This window comes from Pelecanus crispus, chromosome 11, assembly GCF_030463565.1.
Source record: "Pelecanus crispus isolate bPelCri1 chromosome 11, bPelCri1.pri, whole genome shotgun sequence".
Lineage (NCBI taxonomy): Eukaryota > Metazoa > Chordata > Aves > Pelecaniformes > Pelecanidae > Pelecanus > Pelecanus crispus.
The window spans coordinates 29,067,875-29,087,404 of NC_134653.1; the positions used below are offsets into that span (position 1 = coordinate 29,067,875).

The 19,530-nt window shown below is 40.0% G+C and overlaps 2 protein-coding genes across 3 annotated transcripts; one reads left to right on the top strand and one right to left on the bottom strand.

Annotated features, from left to right (window-relative positions):
* The first annotated feature begins 461 nt into the window (after nt 1–461).
* LOC104030305 (solute carrier family 2, facilitated glucose transporter member 11) lies at nt 462–14,203 on the top strand. Of its 2 annotated transcripts, XM_075719086.1 has the most exons (12): nt 462–771; nt 2,705–2,803; nt 4,386–4,546; nt 5,153–5,277; nt 5,542–5,671; nt 6,918–7,066; nt 9,732–9,919; nt 10,430–10,540; nt 10,654–10,755; nt 12,364–12,439; nt 12,712–12,839; nt 13,791–14,203. In XM_075719086.1, the coding sequence occupies exons 1-12, from the start codon at nt 727–729 to the stop codon at nt 13,992–13,994; spliced, it is 1,518 nt and encodes a 505-aa protein (XP_075575201.1). In that variant the 5' UTR covers nt 462–726; the 3' UTR covers nt 13,995–14,203. The 2 variants fall into 2 exon arrangements, with proteins under 2 accessions (XP_075575201.1, XP_075575202.1); XM_075719087.1 differs by lacking the exons at nt 462–771; nt 2,705–2,803; nt 10,654–10,755 and having other exon boundaries at nt 3,609–4,546.
* A 12-nt stretch (nt 14,204–14,215) lies between these two features.
* HSCB (HscB mitochondrial iron-sulfur cluster cochaperone) lies at nt 14,216–19,293 on the bottom strand. The gene is made up of 6 exons (XM_075719088.1): nt 19,067–19,293; nt 18,901–18,997; nt 18,256–18,345; nt 17,583–17,727; nt 16,646–16,693; nt 14,216–15,339 (listed from the first exon to the last, which is right to left on the bottom strand). The coding sequence occupies exons 1-6, from the start codon at nt 19,291–19,293 to the stop codon at nt 15,248–15,250; spliced, it is 699 nt and encodes a 232-aa protein (XP_075575203.1). The 3' UTR covers nt 14,216–15,247.
* Between the last annotated feature and the right edge of the window lie 237 nt (nt 19,294–19,530).

Here is a 19,530-nt window from a genome sequence, read left to right on the forward strand (position 1 = left end):
AGTCCGGGCGGCGGCGGAGGCGGCCCGCGGGTGTGAAGTCTTCGCCGGCGCCGCGATGGTGTCGTGGCGGCCGTGGGGCAGCACGGAGCCCCGGGGCAGGGCAGGGCAGGGCGCGGCTGTCCCCGCCGGGAGCGGGGGGCCCCTGCCCTCCCCGGCAGCGGCAAAGCCCCGGTTCCCGAGGCAGCGTCGAGACAGACCCGCTTTTGTCTGCGGCCTGGCGTAATCTCCGCGGCCGGCAGCCAGAACCGCCGGGCTGGGGCGGGCCGGCCGCGGAGCAGCCAAATCCCAGTCAGATGAGGAGCTCAGCCCGCAGCTCTGCCCCGTTCTGTGGGCTGTGGCCGCGGGGAAGCAGCGAGCGAGTGCCGCAGTCGTGAGCTGTCGGGAGGCATGGCGCCGCCGCGCAAGGTAAGCGCCCTGTCGCCCTGTAGAGCTACAGCTGGCGGGTGACTGACGGGCATGGCTTCTGCTCTGGCTTAAGCGCAGAAAGTGCATGTGCTGTGGTAGGAAACGTGGGAAAGCTCTCTCTGGCTGCTGTGAGGCGTTAGGGAAGTTGGACGGGTCTGTCACAAAGTCGTGAACCATTGAGAAGAATCCCAATGGCTAGTGATGGAAGGCAAAAAATCTGCGTTGTAACACAATAATAACTTCATTTCTTTGGCACCTTTTATTCCTGTAGTGTAGTTTACTAAATTTTGCAAAGGAAATCAAATTCAGCCCGTGCTAAGAATGGAGAACCAGCCCCTGCTGAGAGGGCCTAGCACGCACAGCAAGGTAAGCAGAACTGTCCTGGCCGCTGAAGATGGGTCCTGCAGAGAGTTTGGAGCTTTAACAATGATGCACAGATGTGAAATTCTCTGATTGTTTCATGTTTACTTTTAAATAAAAATACATTAGATGATGAGGCTTGTAAAGTTTTGTATTTTCCTTAGACACCCAGCTGTGTTATAAAATGGAAGCTGTAAAAGCATGTTTGTGGCATGTTTCTGAAATGAGGCAAAAGTGCTTATAAACTGTCAGGAGTTAAGTAGCTTACGGAACAGATAAGGCTGTTGTCTGTGCTCGAAGAAATCAGGGCCTAAACTCCAATTTAACACCATGTTTGTGTAATGAGCAGACTGATTTGGGCAGGAAGAAGAATGGAGCTGTCAGAGGAAAACGTAAGTTATGTGATGTATGTTAGCAATTCTGGCAGGTTTTTTGTTAGTTTTTGTTTTCCGTCTTTTCTAGATTCCAGGTTGTACCCATGAGACACACAAAATACCTTGACAGTAGTTGGTTAATAGGAAGGTCTGAGTATGCAGTGCCTATATTTACCACCTCTAGTTTTATTTTTTTCTACCATACTCGCTGCAGCCCTTGCTTACTACTCCTAATTCATTGCTTTTGTTGTCATTCAGAGAAACACTTTTTATTCTTGGGAGACTGTAAGGAAATACTAATTGGATTTTACTTCAATAAAATCAATTTCAACTTCTTCTGAATTTCAGTCCTGAATGGAGGAAGTTTTGATTAATTATCTTCAGGAAAGACACGGCTCTTTCAGAATACAGTATAGTATCTGGAATCACTCAACACTTCTGGGAACTGGACCAAGAATGAGAATGATGAAGAATTAGTCTACATACCTGACAATGAGAGATTCAGGGAGTACAAGCTTATAGAAAAAAATTTATGTACAGTCTTTACCTATGAAGGAAGAGGAAATTTGATGACAGAATTGGCTTTAATATAAGAGACATTGTTGTGTCCAGCTGCAGTTGGACAAAAAGATACTATGAGATGAAATTAGGACCTAATTTTTAATGAAAGGGTTGTTAAACTTTTGAACTGGATGTTGGTTTTAGTACTGTCATATTCAATTAAAAAGTACAGTTAAGAAGCATCACATCAGAAAGCCAGACGTTGTATAAACCTCTACAGATCTTCTCGGACCCAGAGGCCTCATCCAAAGTATAACGTTTTATGACCAATTAGACTCTCTTGAGATTAGAATGTATCATAATAGTGGTTTCTATTGACCTTAAAACCTGTAAGTCTGTGAATCTATTAATTTTAGTTCCTAAATACTGATTTAGGAATGTAACTAGGTAATCAATACTGAAAAATTAAAAAATAGATGCTAATAAACTTTAGATTTAATACTATTATCAGTGAACAATATGTTGTGATTTAAGATACTAAGGTTTAGCACTTGCTATCTTGCAGACATCCAGTAATCAACTTAGGGACTTGCTGAGGGAAATAAAATGTTATTTCTCACATCAGATGAAATGTGAGTCATAGAAATTGGGATTTGGTTAATTCTTACACCGAGTAATTGTGCCTCTATCACCAAACTTAAACAGTCCTAACATTCTTTCATGCAAAACAGACACCGTGAGCAGCGTGGTTCATGCACGAAGCATTTAACACAGTTCAGTAAATACGCTGTCAGCAATGCAATGGCTGTGTTACCTACACTTAATCTGGATACTTGTAGTTGTTACATCTCTGAAAGACGTTAGTGATCATGGCCAAAGTCAGTGTGAAATGTTTCTTCTGCTGCAGGTGTTCTGAGAGTTTATGTAGTTTTGTAATCAAATACTTGCACTGTTCAAAACTAAATACATTATATATTTCACCATGGTTTTCTCTTAGATATTACATGCATGTGGGTTCAAGGCCCTATCTCTTTTCATGCCCGTTACTCTCTTCTGTTCTCTAGTTCCCCACCTGGACCTTGTTTCTGGCTGTTTGTGCTGTTGGAATTGGAGGGACCTTTCAGTATGGGTATAATGTTTCCATTATCAATGCACCCACCCAGGTAAAATACCATCTCTTGTTCACAGGGTTGTTTTACAGTAATGGAGGTATTGTGTCTAACTGGCCAAGAGGCCAAATGCACTTTTACTGCGATTGCAGCGGGAGCCAAGGCAGGCTTCCTCTTGTGTGAAGGATTCGTGTTGATTTCCAAAATGGTTTCATGTGGATTTGTTTGTGAGTACCTCCCATCAGAGATATTCTGTGTCAGATAAAAGTGCCACATGTGCCACATAAATATCTCTGTTAAAGTCTGCTTTAGAAGGATTAACTGAATGAATAAGTAACATCTTCCAGTTACACTTTTGGCTAAAATAGCCCAGAACATTAGGAATAAAATAGAACAGAGCATTTTCAGTTGGAAGGGACCTACAACGATCATCTAGTCCAACTGCCTGACCACTTCAGGGCTGACCAAAAGTTAAAGCATGTTATTAAGGGCATTGTCTAAATGCCTCTTAAGCAGTGACAGGCTTGGGGCATTGAACACCTCTCTAGGAAGCCTGCTCCAGTGTTTGACCACCCTTTCTGTAAAATGTCACCACCATTTCTCCTAACATGAAGTTTAAACCTCCCCTGATGCAGCTTTGAACCATTCCCACACGCCCTATCACTGGGTAACAGGGAGAAAGGATAGTTACATTTGTCCATCACAAGGCAGCTTACTAGGGAGCCAGAAAGTTGCATGTGTAGTGTCTGAGTACCTCACAGGTATTTTCAGCTAGTTGTTACTTTTGCATCCATTTCATGGCCTGGTGGATTCTGCATATTTTGTGGCTGACTCGAGGATCTGAGCAAATGGTCTTGTGAAAATTACGGGTATCATTTTCTGCTGTCAGCTTATCTATTGTGAAACTGTGAAGACTGAATTTGCTACAACATCATATGCTTTTTACAAAGGTTAAAATAAGTCGTTTGTGAAAGAACATGTAATATGCTGGAAACAGTCTAGGAAGTTTGTTTCTTCTGTTAAGTCTTTTTTTGCTGGCTAAGGACAGGAACCACTGACTACAGATGCATGTCAGTTCAAGAGTTTCTAAAGATTAGGAAACCACGCATGTAGAATAACAGTTAGAAGTTCTGACACGTGGATACTGAAAGAAAGGCAGAGGAATAGTAGAGTTGCAGAAAGGGATTTTACTATGAATTGTTGGATTACACCAAGGTAGGGAGTTTTAAACCAAGTGTCAGAATGAGTCTTCCGACAGTAAAATTTGTTAGGTTATGTGAGACCTCTGTGCCTACCCATCCACCCTGTCCCCCCTTCACTCAGAAGGACCTCAAAGCTCTTTTGTTGAAGTATATGGAAAGGTTATGATTCTCCTCTAGTGGAATACAGCCTCTCCTGAGGCAGGGTACGAAAGCAAAGCGGCTCGGCAGTCTTTGAGATGTATGGAGAGTAGGAAATAGTACTGTGGTCAAGGAAGATTCTGCTAGTCATTGGTGGTTTTAATATAATACAACTAAGATGATATCTTTTGTTAGCTCCCAGAACTGGTTTTCAGGATTGAGGTGCAAGTTATTTATAGTGCTACACTGTAGGGCTATACATAATGATACACATTCATCGTTCTCTTCTACTGCAGCATATACACAAGTTCTTAAATGAAACCTGGAACAGTCGTTACCGCAAGGAACTAAATCCAGATTTGCTGACTTTTCTTTGGTCTGTCATTGCTTCTATATTTTCACTTGGAGGCCTGTGTGGAGCCCTTATTGGGGGCAGCATGGCGATTCGGCTAGGCAGGTGAGTTATAGCAGCAGGCAAATAGCATGTTTTCCTTTCCTACTTTCTCACTGGATCATAAAGTAAATAAATGGAAAAGTGTGGGAGAAAATGTACCTTAGGTGACTATAAATGTTTTTCACTTCAAAGCAGAGTTTTCTAGCAGATTTTTACAGTTTGTTCCAGTGTGAACTTAAAAGATGAGCCCTGAATTATCTTCCAGTGTAGTCTTTCCATTACATTTATTGAAATCTAAGTAGGAGTATGCACATACTGTATGGTAGGAACCACAGGTCTCCCATACACGTTTGCAGCCTTCATGCCAGTAAGGACATGGTGCGCAATCTGTAACATTTCATGCATGTTCTGTATAGATAGAGCATAAATGAACAAACCCCTACTCCTACCTTGTCAGGCATTTCTGTCATATTTATGCATTATCCTTATGTTTAGACTTTTTTTTTTTTTTTTAAATATGGGTAAATAGTTGTACCAGATACCTGGATTTCCAGTGAATAGCACATTTCTTCAGTATGAAACCCATTTTTTCCGTATTACCAGAAAGGAAAACTTTTTAAAAAACATGTTATTGCAGATTTCCTTAACATTTTTTTCCCTCCTCTTTAGGAAAGGAGCTCTTTTGATGAATAATATTATAGCAATACTGGCCTCCATTTTAATGGGGATCAGTTTTCCTACAGGATTGTTTGAGTTACTGATTGCTGGAAGGTTTTTGATTGGCATAAATTCAGGTGAATGATTTCCTATTCCTACTTTCAACAAGCTATGGTGAATGATAAATGATTGTTACTGCTGATTCTTTAGGTATTTCGATATGTGTTTGCACACTGCTTTGTAGATACGATGACAAAAACATTCTGTAGTCTAACTTGGAATCCAAAGGCAGCTAAATTAATAGAGAAATTAACTAAGTCCGAATTCCTGGATGTTTTGGTTCAGTAACTCTTTTCAAAGCAAAATCTATTAATAGGAAAATGTTTTCCATTTACTTGCAGGTATTGGGATCTGTGTGCAGCCTCTGTATATTGGGGAGGTTGCCCCAAAACATCTTAGAGGCGGCATGGCCATGGGGACTTCCATCTTTCTGACTGGGGGGATTCTCACTGGACAAATAATTGGTCTGAGGTTAGAAAAGCTTTTTTTCCTTGCCTTGTGTTACTTGCATGTAAAGAATTCCAATTCCCTGCAAAACACTCATTGTGGCCATTGTAGCATTAGTGAATCAACTTCACACAGAAGGTCTACCTGTAAGAAGAAAGCCCTGCTTTTGTCACCTTATTCCTACAACTGCAAACCATCTGTATTATCTCCCCAGAATAGTATTCTCAGTTTAGATGGGTCAGCCAGAACAGCATCAGTAGAACAGGTACATTTATGCTGAGATCATATTTTCTGCCAGTTTCTTGCTGGAGACAGTGGACGTTCATAAGACAGGACTTGAGAGCAAAGGACTCGTAATTTCTGTATTGTAGCACTACTGCTGGTTTTGTCCCTTGTGAGATCAGATGAAGTTGCAAGGGACTTTATCCAGTTGGATCTTAAAAAGTTCCAAGAACAGAGACTGCACAGCCTTAAGATGAAAAGCTTCTTTCATGAAGTCTGCTAGAAGCTTTCCACTGCCCTAAGAGCAACTGCTAGTACCCTGAGTAACAGTACATTATCTGTTTTTTTCTCTGTCCCTCTACCAAAAGCGCTTAGACTTCTCTTTCTTTCTCCTTATTACTAGCTTCTGAATTAGCTGATTTTGCTAGATACTTCAGGTGTGAAGTGCTACAAAAAAAAGTAGAATATAAACTTCAGACTGCATAATCTAGGGTCAGTATTTAAAATGCAATAAACTTTCTATTTTAACAAGTTTACGTTGCCCACAACACATCATCCTGCTGATTCTAACTGTACCAATTTTAATGATTTCTTTCTGTGTAATACACCTTCTTCTCATTAGATGGACTTTGAGTGGGAGGTGGGATCAGATGACTTCTGAGTTCCTTTCTATCCTAAATTATTGTATGATTCTCAAAAGCAGATGAAAATGCTGCTGCAGACCTTAAGGTGAAGTCCATATGCTATTACTTTCCCACATTGCTAGAAAATGCTGCTTTGGCAAACCTGAAAATAATGGTTAGGGCCAATACAGCAATAAGCAGCAGTAAAGTTGTGTTGCTCATCTCTTCCTGAGTGAAACCTGATTTCCGAGTGGCTGGAAAATATTTTCCCAACCTCTTTCTGCTGAGGTTTCCAAGACGTAGGTAACTGGTTACAAGGGAACTTCTCTCAAAGGACAAACATCTTGCTCCTAAAAGTCTTCTGAATAGTCAGCAATACCTAATTACGTGGAGTTTTTTTCCTTCTTTTTCCACACCTCTCCCAGGGAATTATTAGGTGGAGAAACATATTGGCCTCTGTTGCTATCCAGCAGCTGTTTCCCAGCATTTGCCCAACTTTTATTCCTGCCGTGGTTTCCTGAAAGTCCCAGATATCTTCTTATTGACAGAGGTGATGAGCTGAGCTGTGTCAAAGGTAACTTACAGCGTTAATACTTTCTCTGTGTGTGCAGAAGGGTACAATGAGTATACTGGGTTCCATATTCTCCTTTTCTCTTTGTCAACACAGCGCAGTTACATCACCTCGTGCTTTTTGTCCCAAGTTTTTCATCTAGTGAGCTTACATGGAAAAAGGGATTGTGGAACTCGGGAGCCTATAATGGATTGTGAACAAAACTTCATTATTTCATTTCAAATATATGCTCGTGTTTTATTACTCTCTAATGAAATCTCTAGAGGTTTAATAATTTTTCTCTTGGATGAAGTAACATCTTAACCTCTACTTAACCTTTCACTGGATTGTTCATTTCTCAGGTCACGCCACAGAGACGTATCAGTTACATCAGATATTTTCTTCCATTCCATGATACTGTTATACTTCTGTAAGAAATAATCAAAAATAATATAAGAAAAAGGAGACAGCATAAGTAGCTGAAAAATTAGACAGATTTTTACTGAAAAAGAGGTGATGTTGAAAAAGCGATTCATTGGCTATTTGAGCGGAAAGCTCCTTACCCATCATTTTCTAAATATTTAGTTATCTTTTAAATACTTTTTTTCCCCGTTATATCATGTGGGAAAACTATGACAGCTTAAACTTTTCACTTTATCTTTGAGAGATCTATGATTGTTCTCCTTTTATTCAAACCCCACTTAAGAAATAACTAATGTGATAGCTGTGCAGTACTGCGTAAATGAGCAAGTGAAGCTCACACACTACAAGAAGAATTTGAAAGGCAAAAATTCAGATTAGTTGTGATTTTCTTTATCCTGGAATTACACAGTTCTCTTTATACTGCAAGAAGAAAATAAATATCACAAGAGATTTTTTTTCACAATAGAATGCCAAAAGGAGGCACTGAGGTAGTCACTTGTATCCTCACATACCATGGATAGTGTTTTACTTCCCAGAGAAACCCGGTGGAATACTCCTCCAAAGAGTAAAGTATTAGTCACTGTAAGTAAGCAGGTCTGATTAATTAATTCGGTTTGAAGGTCTGCTAAATAAATATGAAAAGATCCTCTCTAAAATAATAACTAACTAATAAAATTGAGAGGACAGAAAAACTTAAAAGAGATCCCAGGGTACAAATCCGGACAATAAAATAATCACATATCTTTCAGAAATGTGTTCAGTGTGTCTACTTCTGCCTGGTATGATAATTCTCATGTAGTTCACAGCGACATAAAATGACACTTGTGATCCCGGGATCTTACATTTAAAATGCCAAATAAATGAGAGAAACTAACAAAGGAAGTTTCCCTTGTTAGCATTGGATAGGGTTGTATTTAATTCAATTTTCCTTGTATGCATAAATAAAGGAAAAACATTTCTTCTTTTGCTTTTCTTCTGTTAATTCTTTCGAAGTGCTGTTGATGAGCATATGAATTTTTACCTGTCTAGAAAAGGCATTCATAGATAAAGCAGTGTATCTCGTGGAAAGGTCTTCAACAAAGGAAGTTAAAGAGGCTTAATTCATGTAAGCCTTTAGGCCAAGGTAAAATTTGTTAGGAAATACAAAAGAGGCAGTGTTCACAGAGAGAGGTAAAATCTTGTATTATACTGGGTAATTAAAAATAAAGCCATCTGTGCCTGCAGGTTTGTCTCCTTCTCCCCCCCGCCCAAGTCTGTCAGCTGCTGTCTCTGTGCTTGCCTTGCCCCAAAATACTCGTAGACCATCACAACTGCAAAAGCATAGTAACTACAAATGACGTATAGAGTTAATTCTGTCTGATTTAGAAGCCATGGACAAGATGACCATAATGTCTGGATTATGATCTCGTTTGGGCTTCATTAAATGTAATTTTTTAAATGTAAGTGAAGCTTGCAATCTCCATATCCCATTCAGGTCTTTCCCTCTCTCTTTTTTTTTTTTTTTTTTTTTTTTTTTTTTAAATAACATAATCATGGAGTGTTTTTTCCAAGAATTGTGGTTGCTCCTGAACTGATACTGAAGAGTGGCTAGAGCTTCAAGCTGGTTATGCTGTTAGTGATAACAATAGCATTGGAAAGTTTGCTCTCAGGATCATCAGAATTTCTACTGTTGCCCTTAAGTAGACAGATTGTCACAATATATTTAATCTTGAAGATTTTAGAGGAACTGATGTTAGGTACTCTTAGGTTTTAGGACCATTAGTAAAAATTTCAGTCTTGCATCCAAATGACTCATGCTGATACTTGCCTTAGAAGAATTACTTCCCAACTTTACTCCAGTTCACTAAATGCATTCCACTGGCAAAATTAAAGACAGGGACATAACAGAAGACTTGGTATCTGCCTAGAATTTAGGCAAAAGACTTCAGGCTGGTTAGAATGTCCTTTAATGACAAGGCTGTTTGGAGGTCTGTGGTTCAGATATAAACCACTTCAAAATATTTTGCTTGGTAAATATTTCAAAGTCAGCTATTCCTCTAAAAAAACCGAAGTAATGCCACTGAAATCTCCAAATCCACCACAGCAAAAAATGTTGGAAAACCAGCAAGGAAAAAACAAGTCACAAAGCAAATGACTTCTTTTCCAGCTTCCTAAAGCAGAAAGTTTTCATATCCTAGCAAAAGCCAGGTCATTATGGAAAGAGATTTTCCAGAAGTTGCGGTCAATATAGGTAAACATAAGAGAATTACTTTTTTTCTTTTTTTAGCTTTGAAGCGATTTCATGGTTCTTCAGAGTATCGAAGGGAGATGGAAGACATACAGCGGGAATGTTTTGCCTTAGATGGGGAGAAACCCAAGAAGCCCTGGCAATTATTCACTGATCGTGGTGTGAGATGGCAGCTCATTACTGTGATTGTGATGGCTATGGGCCAACAGTTCAGTGGGATAAATGCTGTAAGATTTCATACATATGAACAGCTTAAATAATTATTTGATTTCCAGCTGTTCTTCAACCTTTTATTAACACAAAGGATCCACATATAGAAGCTCAGAGAAATGGGATAAGTGGGAAAGAATATCTTTGTATTATTTCTGTGTTTTTCTTTTTTCAATTTTTTTCTTGTTTCTGTGTTTCTGGTATGCAAATTTCTTTAAAGAATGACTTAATACTCGGGTTTACGTCTTCTGAAAAAGTAAATAAAGGTGGATCAGCTTTTCCCATTGTGTCTGGTTTAAGAATGTGAAGTATTATATTCGGTAAATTGAATAATTATATTTGTTTTTATGATAGCAATGTATTTACCTGGACATGAATTTAACATATTATTCTTGCTGTTTACATCAAATTAATAACTCGCAATATAAAATACATTGAGCTGTGTGTTTAGTATGAACTTGACTTTATTTCCAGCTGACGATTTAACTACCGGGAATGCCCCATTATTTTTTTTTTTTCTGTTGTAGATTTATTTCTATGCAACTTACATTTTTGAACAAGCTGGGATCTCAGCAGAAAAAATCCCATATGTGACACTCGGCACTGGAGCTTGTGAATGCTTCACAGCCCTCACCTGTGTAAGTAACAATTTATTCTACCTCACAGCATAAGGAGTAGCGATTCTTCTTGAAGAACAACATTGGTAAATACGAGATCAATATAGTAACAGAAAATCATGTCTTGTCCACAGGGTTTACTGATAGACCACATCGGAAGAAGATATCTCATCATTGGGGGTTATCTCCTTATGACCCTTTGGAGCATTGTTTTAACGTTCTCTCTGACTTACCAGGTGTAAAGAAGGACTCATTTATATTACATTATAGGACTATAGTGAGTGAAAATGTGTGGCACTCCCACTTCCACTAACAGAAGCTGGAAGATAAGAGCTGCATAAACAGCAGCATAAAAAAGGACAGCAGCTGAAAGATTTGATCAGTTCTGCAGCCATATTTCCCTAAAATAAGCAAGTGCTCTCAGCTAAGATTTGATCATGTATTTGTCTTAAAGCTGCAGCTGCATTTAATGCTGACAAAACTAAGTGATGACAAAACAGCATTTATTCTAGCTTTTAAAGTAGTTTTAGGCTGAAATACTACATAGTGATGATATTAAGCATCAGGGTCCACTTCAGTCACTTTAATTGTAAAGCAAACAATCAAAAAATAATTGTAAAGATGCTGAAATTAAAAAGACACTTAAGTCCGTGTCCTGGTTTCGGCTGGGATAGTCAGTTTTCTTCCTAGTAGCTGGTGTAGTGCTGTGTTTTGGATTTAGTATGAGATTAATGTGCAAATTCACAAAAACCATTGGAAACTCACTAGAGATATTCACGGTGCCTTAAATTTATCATGTGAAGACAACACCCCGCCTCGCTTTTTGATGTAGTATAAAGAGATTGGAAATTGTTCTGTATACCGTATCAGCTCAAATAAGGCAGCCCCACAAACCTCCTGAAATGAACATTTAGAGGAAATCTATCTCTACATTTGCAGACTGTACCATACTAAATATTTATTGTTACCTTTGGGTAATCCAAGCAAGATGATGTAGGTGTAGCTCCAACAGTGAGCAACTCTATTTAGTCAGTATTTGGTTGCCCGATAAATCCTTATCTGACAAAGGCAGGATTAAAGAGCTGCAATTCTTTCCCTGTCCACATTGGACAGGTGGATCACGTGCCGTCACGGTGCAGGTCAGATGTCTGGAGGGACAGTAGGGTTAGGGGCTGCTCAGACTGGCAAGCAGGCCACAGAAGAGGCACCTAAGTAATTTCAGTGTGGTTGGACTAAAGTGAGCTGCTAGGCCAGGCAAAAAGCTAAATGAGCCAGCCATTAGGCAGAGGCCTAGGTTTAATTATTTTATTGTAACTTTTGCAAATTTCTTGGTTTGCTTTTGACTAATGGGATTTCAAGCTTAGGTTTGGTCTCTCTAATGCACCTAGTTTCATATGTATATAGTAATCCACCTGTTTCTTCCTGAACTATTGAAATTTATGTATACATAAATAATGTGATAAGAAGTCTGTTCATGCTATGAAAGTGCTTAATGACAACTAACTCACGGGATCAGTACAAAATACCAAAATAAACACTGACAAAATGTTAAACTAGTAAGAACACATAACTGTTATATTCAATATTGGTGTGAATTTTTAGCCTCGTAGGACTAATTATAAATCTCGACAGAAGTACTGGACTCCATTTAGTAAAAATTATTAAATGAACAACATTTAATTTCTCTGAAGCAGGACTGTTAAGTAAATGAGCTGTAAACGGCCATGAAAGACTGTTGGTCTTAGTTGCAGTAACATAGCAAAAGGAAATGTAACTGTTAAGCCAAACTTTAAAACTGGATTATCAAAATCCAAACTGAACCTTCCTGTTCTCTTCTGTTCCAGGAACTGTACTCATGGGTGCCTTATGTGAGCATGACATCTCTATTTGCCTTCATCTTGAGCTTTGGGTTGGGACCAGGTATTATACAGCAATAAATGTTTTAAAGTGGTGAAACGTGTGTCTGGGGCCGGGGGGGGATGTCAGCAGCTCTGCCGTGTAAGCCAGGCAGGAAATAGTTACTGTAAGGCTGCTGATGCTCTGGCTGAGGAACGCAAGCGAGCCTGTCTCATCAGAACAGTTTAGTCTCCCATAGCCTGAAACTGTGCAACTCAATTTTTCTGGCATTGGAAATACCGCAAATGGACATTTAGCATAATAACCTACTCTCTTTCTGAAACTCATTCCCCCAGGTGGCATAACAAATACCCTGACAGCTGAATTATTTATACAGTCTTCACGTCCTGCTGCTTACATGATAGGAGGGACTGTTAGTTGGATTAGTTTCTTCACAATTGGAATGCTCTTTCCCTTCATGGTGGTAAGCATGCATAACACAGTTTCCTAATTGCCTCACCTCCTATTTCATCTTCTCTCAGGTTTCATCAAATTGCTTGTTCTTACACAGTAACACTTAAACACAGGATGCACGCTACACCTCAACTGAGTATAACTAGATTCAGTCCCTCTGTTTTGTTTCTTAGATGTCAACAAAACAGAATAAAACATGATAAATGAAAATTAAAAATTAAAAGGAATGCATGGGAGTAATTTTCATGTTCAGATTAAAAAAAAATGGAGAATGTATCAAAACCAGAAAAACTTAATCAGATACGGAGATTCAGATTACACATTTCTCAATAGTGCCCTGTGCTTTTATGTCAAAGTAAAGCAGAAATAGTTCCTGGGGCTAGCGGTTCACACCTTCTCTGAGCACTCACTAAACTTGCATACAGAGGGTTCTGTGATCAGGAAGATGATTAGAAAAACAGTATCGGCTTTCGTTTCTAGCTTTGTATTTTCAGTTTTAGCACTTATTCTTGAGAGCAAAACATGCAGGAACAGCACGCAGCAAGGTATCTTGATTTTGACAGTCCTTTCTTCTTGGTTAAACTGCTTATCAATAAGACAGGGTTTTTTTAATGTATAGCACTGAAAAATATTAATAAACATTCAGAAAAAGAAATCATATAATCTTAAAATGATTGCTGACTTGTCATTACATTGTGTATTGTTTAGTGTGTGTTTAAATGTGGGTTTTTTTTTTTAAATAAAAGATTACCAAGTATATTGCACAGCACTTGGTAATCTTTTATCTAAAAAAATAAAATTTTTTTAAAGTAATATGTAAAGTAAGGATAGGTTGAATGTCTTTTTATTAAAAATATCAGAGCAGCAATGTTAGGTGTGAATGGAAACAAAAAGCTTTTTATTTTCCCAAACCCACTGTTATACTTGAAATATGGTGCAATCAAATACATTTTATTTTCAGAATGGACTGAAGCAGTATTGTTTTCTGGTGTTCTTACTGGAGTGCTCCTTAGTTGCTGCTTTCATCTTCTTCGTAATTCCCGAGACAAAAAACAAATCTTTTCTGGAAATCAAAAAGGAATTTCACAGGCTTAATTTTGGAAGAAATACCCAAAAAAAGGAAACAGAGCTTTATGAAAGACGACAATTCCATGATGAATTTTAAAAAAATTCTGTGTAATTTCACAGCTGTAACAGAGCTTTAATGAGAATTATGAATAGCAGCTTCTAAATTAGCAGTGTAATACCATGAACAAGCAGCTTATTAAATCCTCCTGTATATTTAGAGGAAGTTTAATTAAAGGCAAGTTAATCTTTCTGAAATGCTGTTAAAACATATGTTGCTGAAATGCTATTAAAAACGTATTATATTATATATATTATATTATATATAGAAGATTTGATGTTTAGATACAACTTGATGTTGTAGGGACGCAGAAATGCCAGGAGAGGGTGTTCAATGAATTCCTCCCCCCTGGCAGATTTCTTCAGATAATTCAGTGGCTCTTATTTCTAAGCCCCTTCTTTGGATTCAGGTAATCAAGCATATGTTATTGCTTTACTGAGAAATGGATATTTGAAATATTCTAGTCCATATATAAATAGGGGTATTTAGTTGCCCTTTTTTACTTAAATAACTTCTTTGAAAGATTTAAGGACATTCCTCATCTAGTCCTACAACTGTAACTGTACAAAGACAGTACAGCACCTGTCTGAATCACTGTTATTTGTAATAAAGTTTATTAGAAAGACTTGTTTCCTAAAAGAGTACTAATAAAACAGTTTCTGGGGTTTGAGTTTGGGTTTATTTTTTTTCCCTAACCCGGCTTCTTAACATTTTAAACCGTGCAATGGGGTAAAACCTCTTCTAGTTTTGAAGGTCAGTTCCTGGTAGACTGAGATCAACATCACAAAAAGTACTAAGTAGTGCTTTTGATGATAGGAATTAAATACATTTCACCTTTAAAGATTTTTCAAGATGGTCTGATAGAACACACACAAGGAGACTACAGAGGACTTGAAGGACCTATTGAATGAGCTTTCTGCTTAATCTCCACCATTTCGTCCAGAACTCTTTCTCAACTTAAATTCTTCACATTTTGGTAGGCATAAAGTGAGAAATCTTAATTACATACGGTGTTTGTGTGCCTCTCTTGATACTCCTTTCCATACCTGCAACTGCTAGGCCAGTAGTCCTACCTTACCTATTACATCTTGTCCTTGTTGTAAGCATTTCCCGATTCCATGTTATTAAGGGCTACAGTAAGCACTGGATTTCTTTTACGTTTATCTTCCTTCTTTCAGAATTAAAGCTTTTAATGAAAATGTAGGAAGCAAACACCATTTTTCTGATTTAGGTAACTAAATCAGCTGTTTAATTGAAAATAACATTAACTCTTAACAGTAAAGGAGGCAGTATCAGGAAGGGATCTTCTTGTTCTTTAGTTTATCCTCTAAGTTTGCAAAATATTTCATTTTGGCTAGAAGCTTCTTAGCTTCTTGAAGATCATCTGAAATGAAATAAAACATTACTAGTTCACAGAGAGAGGGCTGGATTTTCATTTTCAAAATGAATCTCAAGATTTCAATGACAGCACCCGTTTCAGTACTAAGAACTGCAAGTTGTAAGGACCCATACACTGTTAAAACTATGTTACCTATTATTTTCATTGTGGATGGTTTTGGAACACCTCAACTGAGGTGTTCCACAAAACATGTAAAAGTGTACAATTTAGAAAAAGAAATGTGACATGAATACCCTTTAATGACTTTTCTGTGAAGCGGATATAGTATTCATGTAGCCACTGGGGACTTGTAAGCATACAGACAAGACAAGCTTTTTCTTAAACACGTATATAATTAGACCAACTGCCATCACTGAAAAATGCAAAACATTTGTAGGACTCTGGTACGGATAGTGTCAGTTCCAAAATTTAAGTTGAAACAGTTTCTCCTTAATTAAATAATCGGAGGGGAAAGGTGGTTTATCACCTACTGACAGGGACAGAGCAACACAATCCTTAACTCTCGTAGTACAAAGAGTGACAGATTCTAAGGTTATAATTCTTCACATGCAGGCCTAGCCAGCACTACTTTGTGTTTGATGTTTTACAGTTACAACATGCTACTACATAAAGCCAACAATAAAAGCATTCCAAGACCCAGGAGAGAAATGTAAAGGTTTCTTTCCAGAGTAAGCAGGTAGACTGGAATGGTTCAAGCTCCTGCCTATCAACTGGTTGTGGAATAACGTTATGTTGATTATTACACAGGAAGTCCCTAAAACCTGAGGCTAAATGGGGCATCGGGTCTTTTCTTGCTGTACAGCTTCAGTGGTAAGCAGCAGAATTGTTCCTGTCTTGACATTTGGTGCAAAGAACAGCACCTGCTACTCTGCTGACAGCTTCAAGTCTGCAGAGCAGGATCACCCAAATTCAAGTTTGAAACCTCAGACTAGGTGGTAAGTTTGATTAAGAAAAGAGTCTGTCCTTCCCAGTATTCTGGGAAACAAACAAACAAAAAATTCTTAGCATCTGCATTCTCACTTGAAGTGATCATTTCGATGCAAATTGAATTAACTGGAAATTTTGTATTGGATTTTTTTTTTTTTAAAATTTAATGTGAGGTCCTGCATTTCCTGAATCAGCAGAAAGGTCAACTTAGAAGTATTTATTCTAAATACCCAACAAAGAACACTTGTTTATGCAGTATTTCTGTTCTGTAGTTCAGGAAATGTATGCCAATAAGAGAATGTGTATTTTTTAAGCATTTATAACTGATATGTATGGCAGCTGAATACTTCATAGAAATAGCTACCTCTTTCAAAAGCTGCAGTCACCTCTTTGGTCAGTTCTTCTTGTTTAACTGTAAAAGAAATTGTTTTATTCACATTTTGTTACGTACTTAGTATATTTAATGCCACTGCATTCTGATTGTCTGTGGTGGGAAACATAATTACTAGTCTCACAGTCTTTTGGAAGCCAAGAGAGCTTTCCATAATATTGCTGTCAATTTTTTTTTATATTATAATTTCAAACAGATGTATTTCTTTGTTTAAACAGGTTTACAGACAGCAATTCCAATGCACATCAATGGTCACTAACTTTCCAGAAATCTAACTTACTTTTGGTGTATCAGTTTACCCTGCTACACTTAATTTTCTTCTGTTCTACTTAGTTTTTATTCTAGTTATTCTAATTGCTTTTGGCACACAACTGTTATTGCAAAGAATTAAATATACCAATAAACTCAATGTTTTGGGTATCACCAACCATATAAACTAGAAAGTTGCTTGTATAAGGATAATAACCACTTAATATAATGGTTGCTAAGTTGAAGAAGGTGAAAGAAATACAACTACTGTATAAATGAATAAATTATTTAATGTGGTCAGTCAAGCATTTTATTAAACTTCATTTTGAGTGGTTCTTCCTTTTAGGACAGTCTGCTTGCCCTGATCTGCTGAAGGCTGAATAAGCAGTTCCTTTTTATATTCAATGCATATACCTATTTTGCCATCAGAATAGGTACTGTTATACAGATTTTCTCAAGCCAGACTGGATGTTTAAGTGGCATAAATTGGTAAAGACAACATTGTTTTTTGGGGGGGGAAGGTCTTGCAGCGAGTCAATTGAAGACTAATGAAAGTTAAAGATACTAAAAGAAATACACTGAAAAAGCATTCAGAGAGACTCTCGTGTTATACAAGATACAGTAAATTAGTTCTGTACAAAAGCCTCAAATCATAACCTACCTTTAATTACAGTTTCAATTTCTTCAAGGATATCCTCATTTTTAGGCTCTGCTAATTTCTCATTAATTTCCATGATTTCTGTGAGAAACTCCGAGTCTGCATCACAGTCTGTCTCTTGTGCCGGCTCTACTCCATTCAGCTCCAGCTGGTGAAGAAAACGGGAATTTGGAAATACGCATGCTTACATCTATTTCAATGTGAATTATTTTCTTGAATATTAAGCCTTCTACTAGGGCTCACTCAGATTCATATCTGATAAACTTCCGGTTTATTCCATGAAACATGCGTAAACAGAGTCAGTCTTAAAATTAACTCTATAGGTAGCCCACAAAAATCAGCAGTTAACCAAAGCAAATTTCAGCCAGGCTGAAATTTCAAAGGAACACCCATGGCCAAACACACTGTGTGATGCAGCAAACAAATTAGTGTAACAGCAAATGAGGTGGTAATTATCAGTAAAATGTTAAAGAAGATAATGGAAAAGACGATTAATTTTCAGACAAGCTTGTTTTCGGTCTCCCTTCAACCCCTGGTAATGCTCTTCTTCAGAGGAACACAAATTATCACATTAACGATGGAGTTAAAGGTCTGATTCATTACATTACCACCAGCAGTCCCAGCCACCTATGATTAGTTGCAGGAGTACTGATAAAGTACATAATGGACGCCTTACTAGATAGAGGCCACGGCTCAAAGGGTTCAGGAGGGTTTGGTAGGCCTTGTTAATCAACGAAGAGTGTTGCTCAGAGTAGTACTGTTCTTTCTGCGAATGGACAGTAAATAATAGTAACAAGTTAGTAACAAGTGGCAAAATACATTAGACCTCGTCACCTGCAGAGCAGTAGTGTTCCCACAACAATACACGCGTCTACAACTGAAAGCTGATTTTTAACAGAGATACAAAGCACAGCGAGAGGGCTATCTGGACTGGCAGACTGTGCCATCTCACACAGCTAAGATCTCAACAACCGCAGCAGCCCCTTATCGTCATCCTCCGCCCGAATCTGTGAGTAGAAGCCTCTTCTAAGCACCGAGAAACAAAAACCGGAGCGCCCCTGTCATCCCAAAAGGGGAGGGCGGCGGGGACCCGGCGCTCTGGTTCGCGGGGCCGCCGCCGGGCCCCGCCACGGCCGGCACAGCCTGAGGCGAAAGGCGGCTGCTCCCCGCCGGGAGCCCTGCGAGCCCCGCCGCCCGGCCTCGGCGCCGCGGGCTGGGGCGCTGGGACGGGGGAGCCGGCGAGGCCCGTCCGCCCCGCCCGGGAAACCGCGCAAACCGCGTCGGGGGGAGACCGGGCGCCCCCGCCCGCCCAGGCGCTCACCGGCGGCCTCCGGCCGAAGCGATCGGGGTGAACGGCGCGCTGCAGGCTCCGGAACCGCCGCTGCAGCTGCTGCGTGTCGATGCGGAAGGAGCGGTCACTGCGGGCGACAGAAGGCGGCGTGAGGCCCGCGGCCGGCCGAGCCCGCGGCCGCCCCGCCAGCACTCACCAGTCCATCAGGCGGAAGAGGTCAGGCCGAGGCCCCGGCGGCTGCAAGGCCCGGCAGCCGGGGCAGAAGTGAGGCGGCCCCTCGGCGCCGGGGAGGGGGCTGCCACAGCTCCAGCACCGCAGGGCCGGGGGAGAGCCCGGCCCGACGCAGCGAGGCCGCGGGGCCGCCTCGGAAGCGCGGAGCGCCCATCGCGCCCTGCCGAGGCAGTGCCGCAGCGCCGCCTGCATCTTCCGGACTACGGCCCCCAGCGGCCCCCGCGCGGCCGGGCGGGCCCTGATTGGCTCCGTTCGTACCGAGGAGAGGCGGGGCGCGTGCGCACTGAGTAACGCGGCATCGGGTCTACGCGGCGAGCGGCGTGGGCTCCAGCACTCGTGAGTTCGGATTCCACACGTACCCCGGCTGCCGGGACCGGCCCGCCCCGGCTCTCGGGCGCCCCCGCCCCGCCCCGCGGGTGCCGGCCACCA